Raw genomic sequence first — 12,765 nt, forward strand, 5'->3', positions numbered from 1 at the left:
CGATTTACCTCTGCTGCCTTTGTCGTAAACGTAATGCGTTCGCGCTCTCTCCCAAAGTCATGACTTCCGCTTCGTTCGCCCACGACAAAAGAAAACAACAAACGAACGAAACCAACTATTCAACGCAAACCGAACGAAACTATTCAAACAACTTACACCGCATTGTTAACCACTTATACACTATTCACAAGACAATATTCCTTGGTAACAATGCTTATTACAATTAAATATAAACAAAACCTTCATTTGTACAGAAACCTGCACATTTCCACTTAACGCAATGTAATATAAAAGAACATTTTCCATATACAATATGAACATAGATATTCAATAACAATTGATGTCCCATGTCGTTATTGTAAGTAATGACAGTAACATGTAGATGTAAGTCTGGAATGAATGGTAGTATGAATGGCTCTTCTTCATTCTTCTGCCCCTCCTCACGGGGATAAAGCAGTCGAAATGTTACATGCTGGTGAGTTTTACTTCAGAGCTCCATTCTTTAAGATTAAAGAAGTATCTCTGCTCATCCTCCTTTAACGGGTGTGAGGATGGTGGGTCTTATACCAGCCTGTTAATCTGTGCCTGATATTTGTTTCCATTTGACACTCCTCTTGGGGAAAGGGATCTCTAGTTTTGATCAGATGCATGTATACATGCACAACTTGGGTCCTATCAGTCTTTCATCCATATGAATGGCAGATAGGTGGTGGCAATGGTCCTCCCTTAGCTTCTCAATAGATCAAGTGTTGATCACTTCCAGGGAAGAAATTGAACCTTTCAGTTTGGTATGCAGGGGATTTCCAACCCATCAAGCTGTGAGTCTCCCTAGTTAAAGGATAAAGGTTTGTGTCGCAAAGGAACAAATATGACATTTTTTAAGTAATTTGTATTGTTTCTATCCATACAAACCTGATTCATTTAATCCAACTTCCCTCTTCAACCACCCCTCTCAGTCCTGGGTTGTATATAGGTCAAAAGTGAAGCTTTACAAATGGAGAGGTGAATCTCCTTGCCTGTACCCTCACCAGTTGCAAAACTGCTTGTTATCCAATTTTAATGACCGATTCCAGCTCGCGATGAAGTAATCTCTCTAGTCCAAAGACTCGGGTTTGTATGGCTAGGAAAAATATGAACTACTTTAAAAAAAAATTATTTTTCTTTCTTATATACTGTACAGTATACCCTTTTTAGTTTTCTCTCTGCAAATATATTTTAAAGTAAACTTTCCTTTTTCCCCATTACAGGTTCACAGCGACCTTTATATTAAAAAGAGGGGGATCTCTTGCAAGGTCCTCTCTGATACAGAGACCTACATTAACTTTCCTTCAGAGATATACATCAGGTAATACATCCAATGATCAACCTCAGGAGAACAGACTTATGCAAAGACCATTAGATAATGTATCCCTTGATTACCATCCAGAAACTGAAGTGATTTCTGACACTGTTGTGCCTACTAAGAAAAAAAATGATGCTCTCCTAAGGGTAAACGAGGAGGACTTGGTTGATGTTGCTCCGCAGATACGTCCAACTTTCAACTTCGCTGCATATGCCAATAAGTAAGTTGATTTGGTGCACATTGTTAGCTTTTAAAAGTTAGAATACTATTTTAATGATATGGTTTTCCTAATTTCAGACTTCTTATTTTCAATAAAGACTACTGTATATCAGATAGTAGGTTGTAATAGCTGAGAAGGATGAGAAGGCCAAAGTTCAGGGGGAAAGATGAATTATTAAATGACAGGAAGGAAAATGGTCTAAGAGAACAAGATGTACATGATACAGGAAGATTGGGAAGGCAGACTAGAAACAGCAACCCCATATCCAAATGGGAAAAGCTGAAGGCGAAGAAGAGAAAAATAGCTGAGTAGTAGTATAAAGTAAGGGAGACATCCTTTGGTAATGTAAGCTCTTTGTCATGTCTGTGCAAATTTTTATCATATCTAGTTTGTTTATCAACTCTTATGTCAAGTGTTTGATCTTGTATCATTTCAATGAATCCTCCTCATTAATCATATGCTATAGGCTTTGAAGCGCAAGCTTGATGAGAAATTAAAGAAAATGGGTTTCTTTAGAAATACTGTACAAACCTTTTGTTCTTTAACCCCTTCAATACGAGCCAGCGGATTTGCCCTCAGTAGCTACTGTATATACGAGATTTTTGGGCTCAGTCCATGTCGTCCTGATGGAAGGTTCCTTAAAGTAGCTTCCTAGGGTATATTTGACTAGAGTGATATTCCCAGAGAATTTACCTTTAGGTCTCCAGAATTCTAACTCCTGGCGCAAATATCCTTAAAGTTTCCTTCAAGGATATCACATAATATCAGGGGACGTATATCTTGATACGACACATAGCAATCTTCAACCCGAATAGCGTTTTTGCTTCGAGGGGGAAAGTGGCAAAAATAGAAGGGGAGCCGTTATCAAGGTACCCTTCCTCCGTTACTACCTTGAGTATCTAGATGGCGCCATCTTCGTCGCCATGTTTATTTCTTTCTCTGTAGCGATCTCGCTCGGTGATTTTCCCGGTTGCTCTCTCGTTACTTTGGATTATTTTGGATTTATCATGCAATCTCCAGCCTCTTCTGCCTCTGGAAAGTTGAGTATTTGATCCTTACATTGTATAAATTTTAGCTCTTGCCTCAGTGAAATTAAGTAAAATTAAGTTAACTTAGTGGAAAAGCTGTTGCCTGAACCGGAGGCGTCATGGATGCTGTTGTTCGTAACGCATGAGTTATTTACAGTGATCCCTCGCTACTTCGCGGTTCGACCATCGCGGATTCACCACTTCGCGGATTTTTTCCATAACCCATATATATACAGTAATATATATATATATATATATATATATATATATATATATATATATATATATATATTATTATTATTATTATTACTATCCAAGCTACAACCCTAATTGGAAAAGCAAGATGCTATAAGCCCAGGGGCTCCAATAGGGAAAAATAGCCCAGTGAGGAAAGGAAATAAGGAAATAAATAACTGAAGAGAACAAATTAACAATAAATTATTCTAAAAAAAGTAATGTCAAAAGAGATATATCATATATAAACTATTAACAACGTCAACAACAAAAATGTCATATATAAACTATAAAAAGACTCATGTCCGTCTGGTCAACAAAAAAGCATTTGCTCCAACTTTGAACTTTTGAAGTTCTACTGATTCAACAACCCGATTAGGAAGATCATTCCACAACTTGGTAACAGCTGGAATAAAACTTCTTGAGTACTGCGTAGTATTGAGTCTTATGATGGAGAAGGCCTGGCTATTAGAATTAACTGCCTGCCTAGTATTACGAACAGGATAGAATTGTCCAGGGAGATCTGAATGTAAAGGATGGTCAGAGTTATGAAAAATCTTATGCAACATGCATAATGAACTAATTGATCGACTACAGTACCCTAAACTAAAACAGGCACAAATATTAAAGGCGATTTTATATCATGCGTTTCCTAAACACGCTAAAAAGCACGATAAAAAATGGCAACCAATGTTTTGTTTACGTTTATCTCTGATCATAATGAAGAAACAAACTGGAGGTAGAGCTTTGCTTATTACCCAGACATATTTCCCATACTTTTCCCTTAGAACTACATCACATCTTCCTACTTTAGATATATATATATATATATATATATATATATATATATATATATATATATATATATATATATATTTATATGCATACATACATATATACATACCTACATATATGCATACATACATATATACATAAATACATGCATACATATATATATATATGTATATATATATATATATATATATATATATATATATATATATATATATATATATATATATATATATACATATATATATATATGTATGCATGTATTTATGTATATATGTATGTATGCATATATGTAGGTATGTATATATGTATGTATGCATATAAATATATATATATATATATATATATATATATATATATATATATATATATATATATATATATATGTATATATATATATATATATCTAAAGTAGGAAGATGTGATGTAGTTCTAAGGGAAAAGTATGGGAAATATGTCTGGGTAATAAGCAAAGCTCTACCTCCAGTTTGTTTCTTCATTATGATCAGAGATAAACGTAAACAAAACATTGGTTGCCATTTTTTATCGTGCTTTTTAGCGTGTTTAGGAAACGCATGATATAAAATCGCCTTTAATATTTGTGCCTGTTTTAGTTTAGGGTACTGTAGTACATGCATTAAGTGTTCTGTACATTAAAGGGTAGTTTGTTAACAGTACTACGTACAAGGGAAGGTTTTAAAAGTCTGAATATACATGTTGAATAAATAGGTAAATATGGTGTCACTACTTCGCGGATTTTCACCTATCGCGGCCGCGTCTGGAACCTATCTACCGCGATAAACGAGGGTTCACTGTAGTTACCCAGAACGACTTTCCCAGTATAAATAGCATAAATAAAGATAGCTATTTAGTCTTCATTGCTAGGAGTTAATTATATTATGCCGATAGTATTCGTAATAGTTTCGGCGATTTAGGTAACCAAACCTTGCTTACGCTAGGCTTCCTAGCCTAGGCGTTTCAGTTTACTTTCATGCATGATATAATAGACATTCCTAGTGTTATTACTTTTAAATGAAGCTATTTAGGCAATTTATACATGTGAGATATATTGATTGCATATAAAATTTCCTCTTCTAAGATAGTATACGAGAGAGTTTCGGTGATTTAGGTAGTCGATTCTCGCTGCCACTGGGCTACTAGCCTAGTGGCTTTAGTATACTTTCATACATGATCCCCGGTTGCCCTCTTGTGTCGTTTTATCAATTCAGGCGGAGATAGATATCTCCTAGAATTATTATATGAAGCGATACTCGTCTCCAGTGGAGATTTAAGGGTAATCCCTCCTTAGGCTACAACCCTAGTTGGTCGTGCTTCGAGTTGTCATTCAGGCAGGACTAGGCTAAGGTTTTATGTCCCTTCCCTTAGCCGCAGATGGCAGGTTTTGGGTTTCGGTCAGAACCTCAGAGTAGATAGTCTTGTGCCGGCAGCTGGCCGGCAGGGTGAATAGTCATTCCCCTGTCGGATTACGCTGCCGGCATATGAGGCTAGACCTCCCTAGACCGCACCTGAAGGGGTTATATGATATTGCCACCTCCCTGTGGTCTAGTAGACTAGTCCTGTGCTTGCAGACCCTAGGCTGAAGAATAGACATTCTTCTGCCGCCTATGATGGCCCCGACACTGGAACTCTGTTTCTCTTTTGTTTAGGGGTGGCGGCAAGATTGCTGCCGGCCCCTCAACTATATTGGCAGACCCTAGGCGAGAGAATAGATATTCTCCTGCTGCCTAGGATGGCGCCGATACTGAAACAGAGTTTCTTTAGGGTGTGGTAGGACCGGCAACCCTGCTGGCTCCTTCCACACCTCATACAGGACCCTTTTCCCTTCCCCCTCTATCCTTTAGTGATGGCCTAGCCATCACAACCCTTTGGCCGTCGTCCTACAATCTCACCGCTTGCCGGCAGGTTGTAGGGCCGGCTCGGGCTTCTGCTTGTAGTGGCCTAGTCGCTCAGATTTCCCTTATGGACGCAAGGCTCCGGGAGAGCTGTGCCGGCAGAGGATCCCTTTACTGTAGAGTGTTCTTCAGTCTTCTCTTGGACTGCCATTCACAAACCTGAGGCCAGCAGACACCGGCAATGGTTGTGGATGGGTGGAAGCCTGAACAATACATTCTCCCCTTCCATTTGAACCCTCATTCTAGAGGAAGGCAGTAAGACAGAGCTCTTACATCATCCTTCACTCCTTGCTTTCTCTCTCTCTATCGGCTAGTGCCGCCGGGTACTAACCTAACCGGCAGCTGCCGGCCACTACCCTGCCGGGAAGACGCCGGCTGGACTAGTGCGCCGACAGCCGGCGACCTGCTGCCAGCCACCATCCCAGCCGGCGCCCCAGGTGTTAGCCTTGCTGGCAACATGCTGGCTAGAATTACAGTATATGACTATACAGTAGCTAGTATTTTTCAATATTAAACTTACCCGATAATCATGTAGCTGTCAACTCCGTTGCCCGACAGAATTCTATGGAGGGATACGCCAGCTATCACAATACTAGAAGGGGGTGTACTTACCAGCGCCACCTGTGGCCAGGTACTCAAGTACTTCTTGTTGACACCTCCTCAATTATTCCTCTGTCGTGCTTCCGGCAAGACGTTCTGGGATACGCTTATGATCTTCGAGTATTTTCACGGCTAATTGGTGAAGTATTCTCTCAGATTTCGGCTGTCGCTTTACTGGAAACCTTCTTATATTAGCTAGATAGCTTTTATATAGTCCTGATTAACGGTTAACGATCTTTTGCTTGATTTTGGAACCCCCTTTGGCTAACTCTTTGGATTCAAGATGTCTGACATTTCGCAAGCCCCCTCCCATAGACGATGTAGGTCTTGCAATAGGCGTATTCCGAAGGCCTCGGTAGATCCTCACACCGCTTTTTCTGACTGTAGGGACAGGCCCTGTCAGTTAGAAAATCGATGTGAGGAATGCGCCGGACTTTCGGAACTGGAATTTGTCCGTCTTTTGAAATATTCAACTAAGTTAGAGAGAGGTAGAGTTAGGAGGAGTTCTTCTCACTCTTCACTTTTTTCCTCACCTCATGATCCCCTACCTTTTCCTACCCCTGTAGTGGCTACCCCCGAACCTACTGTTTGCCCTCCGCCTGATATGTCTGTTGTTTTGCGTGCTATTCAGGCCTTAGGCGATAAAGTAGAGTCAGTGGTAAGTGATCATAAGTCTCTGATGGCCGAAGTCAAGGAACTTAAGGTCAAGAGTGCAGTGGGTGGAATTAGTGCCAGTGCTGTGACGAGTGCTAGTGTCAGTGCAGTGTCAGTGCCAGTGTGGTGCGTGAGGATACTTCTGTGCGAGCCAGTCGTCCTCCCAGTCCGGGACCTCTTGCAAGCTCCCAAGCCCAGGGGAGAAGCAATGTCGAAGGGCATAAGGGTTCGGCAGGCCTTGTTAGGCGCACAGAAGTATCCTCGGTGGTTGCGGGCGTGTCTTCCAAAGACCGTCACTCCCACCTGCAGACGATTGAGCCCGTCTTTTTCTCGTCCGCTGATCATCTGTCAGGGAAGAAACGTTGGTCTCAGGTCTCGAGACCACTTAAACGCAGAGTCCAGTCCGCGAGTGCTCAGCCAGGTTGCAGTCATTGGCTCAGCTCTGACTCGCCGCAGTCATCTGTCGACTGCACTCCGCCCAAGAGGAGTAAGGTTCTGCCACAACAGAGCTCGACTGTTAAGGCTTTACCTCAGCCTACTGTAGTTTCTGCCGACCCCAAGTGGACTCTTCTACAGTCCATGCAAGCACAGCTTTCGGACTTGATGCGTGAGTGTCGGGCTGAGAGTGTTGCGCCTCCGCCTCTGCCTACACTCCCTCCGCCTGCGCTCGCTCCGCCTGCGCTCGCTCCGCCTGCGCTCGCTCCGCCTGCGCTCGCTCCGCCTGATCGCAGTACCACCTGCCAGGCGTACGATGTTGAGCCTCGTTCTGAGTTTGCTGTTCCCAGTGGTGTTCAGCCTCCGCCTTCTTTAAGGCAACCTTTACAATGGGATCAGGAGGATTATACCTCTCTTCCTCCGCCTCCACTTGCTGCTCCACCAGTGGTGCAACACTCGGTTGAGGTACAACAACCTCTCCCGTCCATGAGTCAGTCTCCTCAGCTCTCGCTGCAGCGAGCTCAACCCTCCACAAGGCAAGCACCACTACACCTTAGCCTTGCGCCTCAGGAGCCTCAGCTTGCGAGACATTTACCTTGTTCTGCGCAGCCTCTACCTCATCGCGCTCCGCTCACACCACAGGAACAGGAACTTGCTACTCCGCTTCCGCCAACAGCTCAGCAAGCGCAACCCTTGGGTCCAACCACTCATGCTAGGAGTCAGCCTCCTCCACCCATGCGCCTTCCTTCTGCTTCGTCTTTTATTCAGCCTTTGCAGTCTGAGCCTCAGGTTTTCCCTCAACAGTTACTTGAAGAGGAAACCACTAATATTGTTCCTACTCGTTCTGACTCTGCTGTTCAGCATTCTTGTCCGATCTCTTCGCTACACTCTGGTGATGAGGCGTCTGATGATGAGGCGGCACACCTGGATCCCTCGTCAGACGTGGATGAATCCAAGCCTTCTCCACAGTCTATTGACTTTCGTAAGGTCTTGACTCTGCTTAGGGAGGTTTACCCAGACCACTTTGTCTCTGCTATTCCCCGCTCTCCGCCATCTGAGTTTTCGCTGGGCATACAACAAGCTAAGTCCACCTATACTAAGCTAGTCCTAGCAAGGTCCTCTAAGAGAGCATTAAGGATCTTAGGGGAGTGGCTGCAGACTAAGCAACACCTTGGCAAAACTTCTTTCATGTTCCCTCCGACTAAGCTCACTTCGAAAGCGAGTGTTTGGTATGCCACAGGAGAAGCACCAGGCTTGGGAGTACCTGCCTCTGCCCAGGCTGACTTCTCAAGTCTGGTAGACTCGCCTCGGAGAACTGCAATGAGGCGCTCTAAGGTTTGCTGGACCTTCTCAGACCTTGATCACTTACTGAAGGGAGTATTTAGAGCATTTGAGATGTTCAACTTTCTAGACTGGTGCCTGGGGGCCCTCAGCAAGAAGACCTCTCCTGCGGACAAGGATTCTGCCATGCTATTAATGTCCTGCATGGATAAGGCCATTAGGGATGGATCTGGTGAGCTTGCGTCGATGTTTGTATCAGGGGTTTTGAAGAAAAGGGAACAGCTGTGTTCCTTCCTTTCCTCCAGCATTACACCTTGTCAAAGGTCACAACTCCTTTTTGCTCCGCTCTCGAAGTTCCTCTTCCCCGAAGAGCTGGTTAAGGACTTGTCTGCTGCCCTGATACAAAAGGACACACACGATCTTGTAGCCTCATCGGCTCGTAAGTCTAAGGTTGCTACCTCAGTCCCCAAGACTTATCGCTCCCCAGTGGCTGATACCCCTGCTACGAGGTTCATACCGCCCTTTCGTGGTAGAGCCCCCAGCCGAGGAAGCTCCCGTCCAGACTCTTACAGGAGCAAGTCTAGGAAAGGCTCCAAGACATCTAAAGGAAAAAACTGACTCTCCGCATCTCCAGACAGCAGTAGGAGCCAGACTCAAGATCTTCTGGCGAGCCTGGGAGAAGAGAGGTGCAGACGCCCAGTCTGTCAGTTGGCTGAGGGACGGTTACAGGATTCCATTCTGCCTCAAACCACCTCTGACCACATCTCCCATCAACCTCTCTCCCAACTACAAAGAAGAGGACAAGAGGCTAACATTGCACCAGGAGGTGTCGCTACTTGTGCAGAAGAAGGCAGTGGTTATAGTCCGGGACCATCAATCCCCGGGCTTCTACAACCGTCTCTTTCTTGTGGCCAAGAAGACAGGAGGTTGGAGACCGGTGCTGGACGTCAGCGCGCTCAACGCGTATGTCACCAAGCAGACGTTCACGATGGAGACGACGAAGTCGGTCCTAGCAGCGGTCAGACAGGAGGACTGGATGGTCTCGTTGGACTTGAAAGATGCCTACTTTCACGTTCCTATTCATCCAGACTCCCAACCTTTCCTGAGATTCGTTTTTGGAAAGGTTGTCTACCAATTCCAAGCCCTGTGTTTTGGCCTAAGCACAGCTCCTATGGTGTTCACTCATCTGATGAGGAATATAGCAAAATTCCTACACTTATCGGACATCAGAGCCTCCCTCTACTTAGACGACTGGCTGTTGAGAGCCTCCACGAGTCGTCGCTGTCTGGAGAATCTCAACTGGACTTTGGACTTAATCAGACAACTGGGTCTGTTAGTCAACATAGAAAAGTCTCAGCTCATTCCCTCCCAATCCATTGTGTACCTGGGAATGGAGATTCGGAGTCAGGATTTTCGGGCTTTTCCATCGGCCCCCAGGATAAGCCAAGCCCTAGAGTGCATCATGAGCATGCTGAAGAGGAGCAGTTGCTCGGTGAGACAGTGGATGAGTCTCACAGGGACCCTTTCATCACTGGCCCTGTTCGTCGAGCTAGGGAGACTCCACCTCCGCCCTCTTCAATTCCATCTTGCAGCTCATTGGGACAAGGGTTCGACTCTCGAAGCAGTCTCTATCCCAATCACCCAAGAGATGAAGACCACTCTCCTGTGGTGGAAGAACAATCTCCTTCTCAGGGAGGGCCTATCGTTGGCTATTCAGACCCCCAATCTTCATCTCTTCTCAGATGCATCGGACTCGGGCTGGGGTGCGACCTTGAACGGACGGGAATGCTCGGGAACGTGGAACGAGGAACAGGGATTGCTCCACATCAACTGCAAGGAGCTACTAGCAGTTCATTTAGCCCTGCTGAACTTCAAGTCCCTCCTGCTAGGCAAAGTGGTGGAGGTGAACTCAGACAACACCACAGCCTTGGCTTACATCTCCAAGCAAGGAGGAACCCATTCGAGGAGCCTATTCGAGATCGCAAGGGACCTCCTCATTTGGTCAAGAGGTCTAAACCTCACTCTGGTCACGAGGTTCATTCAGGGCAATATGAACGTCTCAGCAGATCGCCTAAGCAGAAGGAATCAGGTCATTCCCACGGAATGGACCCTCCACAAGAGTGTGTGCAACAGACTTTGGACCTTGTGGGGTCAACCTACCATAGATCTGTTTGCCACCTCCATAACCAAGAGACTTCCGCTGTACTGTTCCCCTGTTCCAGACCCTGCAGCAGTTCATGTGGATGCTTTTCTACTGAACTGGTCCCATCTCGACCTTTACGCATTCCCACCGTTCAAGATAATAAACAAAGTTCTGCAGAAATTCATCTCGCACGAAGGGACACGGCTGACGCTGGTTGCTCCCCTTTGGCCTGCAAGAGAATGGTTCACAGAGGTACTTCAATGGCTAGTCGACATCCCCAGGACTCTACCTCTAAGAGTGGACCTTCTACGTCAACCTCACGTAGACAGGTTGCACCCAAACCTCCACGCTCTTCGGCTGACTGCCTTCAGACTGTCGAAAGATTCGCTAGAGCTAGAGGCTTTTCGAAGGAGGCAGCCAGTGCGATTGCCAGAGCAAGAAGGGTTTCCACTCGTAGAGTCTACCAATCTAAGTGGGAAGTCTTCCGAAGCTGGTGTAGAGCCAATTCAATATCCTCTACCAATACCTCTGTGACCCAAATAGCTGACTTCCTTCTACATCTTAGGAATGAGAGATCCCTTTCAGCCCCTACGATTAAAGGGTATAGGAGTATGTTGGCTTCAGTTCTCCGCCACAGAGGTTTGGACCTTTCTTCCAACAAGGACCTTCAAGACATTCTTAAGTCTTTTGAGACGTCTAAAGAGCGTCGTCTATCCACTCCAGGCTGGAACCTAGACGTAGTCTTAAGGTTCCTTATGTCATCTAGGTTCGAACCTCTCCAGTCAGCTTCCTTCAAGGACCTTACCCTCAAGACTCTTTTTCTCGTCTGCCTTGCAACAGCTAAGAGAGTCAGTGAGGTTCATGCCTTCAGCAAGAACATTGGTTTCACGACCGAATCTGCAACATGTTCTTTTCAGCTCGGATTCCTAGCAAAGAACGAACTTCCTTTACGTCCTTGGCCTAGATCGTTTGAAATACCTAGCCTCTCCAACATGGTAGGTAACGAACTAGAGAGAGTTCTTTGCCCTGTCAGAGCTCTCAAATATTATCTTAAGAGGTCTAAACCTATTCGAGGACAGTCAGAAGCCTTATGGTGTGCCATCAAGAAACCTTCGAGGCCCATGTCCAAGAACGGGGTTTCGTATTATATAAGGCTTCTGATTAGAGAAGCCCATTCTCACTTAAAGGAGGAAGACCTTGCATTGCTGAAGGTAAGGACCCACGAAGTAAGAGCCGTAGCTACTTCGATGGCCTTTAATAAAAACCGTTCTCTGCAGAGCATAATGGATGCAACCTATTGGAGGAGCAAGTCAGTGTTTGCATCTTTTTATCTTAAAGATGTCCAGTCTCTTTACGAGAACTGCTACACCCTGGGACCATTCGTAGCAGCGAGTGCAGTAGTAGGTGAGGGCTCAGCCACTACATTCCCTTAATCCCATAACCTTTTTTAACCTTTCTCTTGAATGCTTTTATTGTTGTTTTTATGGTTGTTACGGTAGGCTAAGAAGCCTTCCGCATCCTTTTGATTTGGCGGGTGGTCTATTCATTCTTGAGAAGCGCCTGGGTTAGAGGTTTTGTAGAGGTCCTTTAGTAGGGGTTGCAACCCTATATACTTTAGCACCTTTGGGTTGATTCAGCCTCCAAGAGGAACGCTGCGCTCAGTAAGGAAGACGAACTTAAAAAAGAGGCAGAGTAACGGTTCAATTCGACTTCCTTACCAGGTACTTATTATTTCATTGTTATTTGAGATAACTGTTATATGAAATATGGGATACTTAGCTATCCTTTAATCTTGTACACTGGTTTTCACCCACCCCCCTGGGTGTGAATCAGCTACATGATTATCGGGTAAGTTTAATATTGAAAAATGTTATTTTTATTAGTAAAATAAATTTTTGAATATACTTACCCGATAATCATGATTTAATCGACCCTCCCTTCCTCCCCATAGAGAACCAGTGGACCGAGGAATAATTGAGGAGGTGTCAACAAGAAGTACTTGAGTACCTGGCCACAGGTGGCGCTGGTAAGTACACCCCCTTCTAGTATTGTGATAGCTGGCGTATCCCTCCATAGAATTCTGTCGGGCAACGGAGTTGACAGCTACATGATTATCGGGTAAG

At 44.6% G+C, this 12,765-nt stretch overlaps 1 protein-coding gene across 1 annotated transcript in view; it reads left to right on the plus strand.

The window, feature by feature from the left end:
- mTerf3 (mitochondrial transcription termination factor 3) overlaps positions 1 to 12,765 on the plus strand; it is a 132,299-nt gene that overhangs the window by 13,353 nt on the left and 106,181 nt on the right. The window contains exon 2 of the mRNA XM_068383838.1: positions 1,248 to 1,562. Within this exon, the coding sequence (XP_068239939.1) occupies positions 1,248 to 1,562 (315 nt within the window). The remainder of the gene's footprint in view (positions 1 to 1,247; positions 1,563 to 12,765) is intronic.

The sequence above is a fragment of the Palaemon carinicauda genome, chromosome 1, assembly GCF_036898095.1.
Source record: "Palaemon carinicauda isolate YSFRI2023 chromosome 1, ASM3689809v2, whole genome shotgun sequence".
Lineage (NCBI taxonomy): Eukaryota > Metazoa > Arthropoda > Malacostraca > Decapoda > Palaemonidae > Palaemon > Palaemon carinicauda.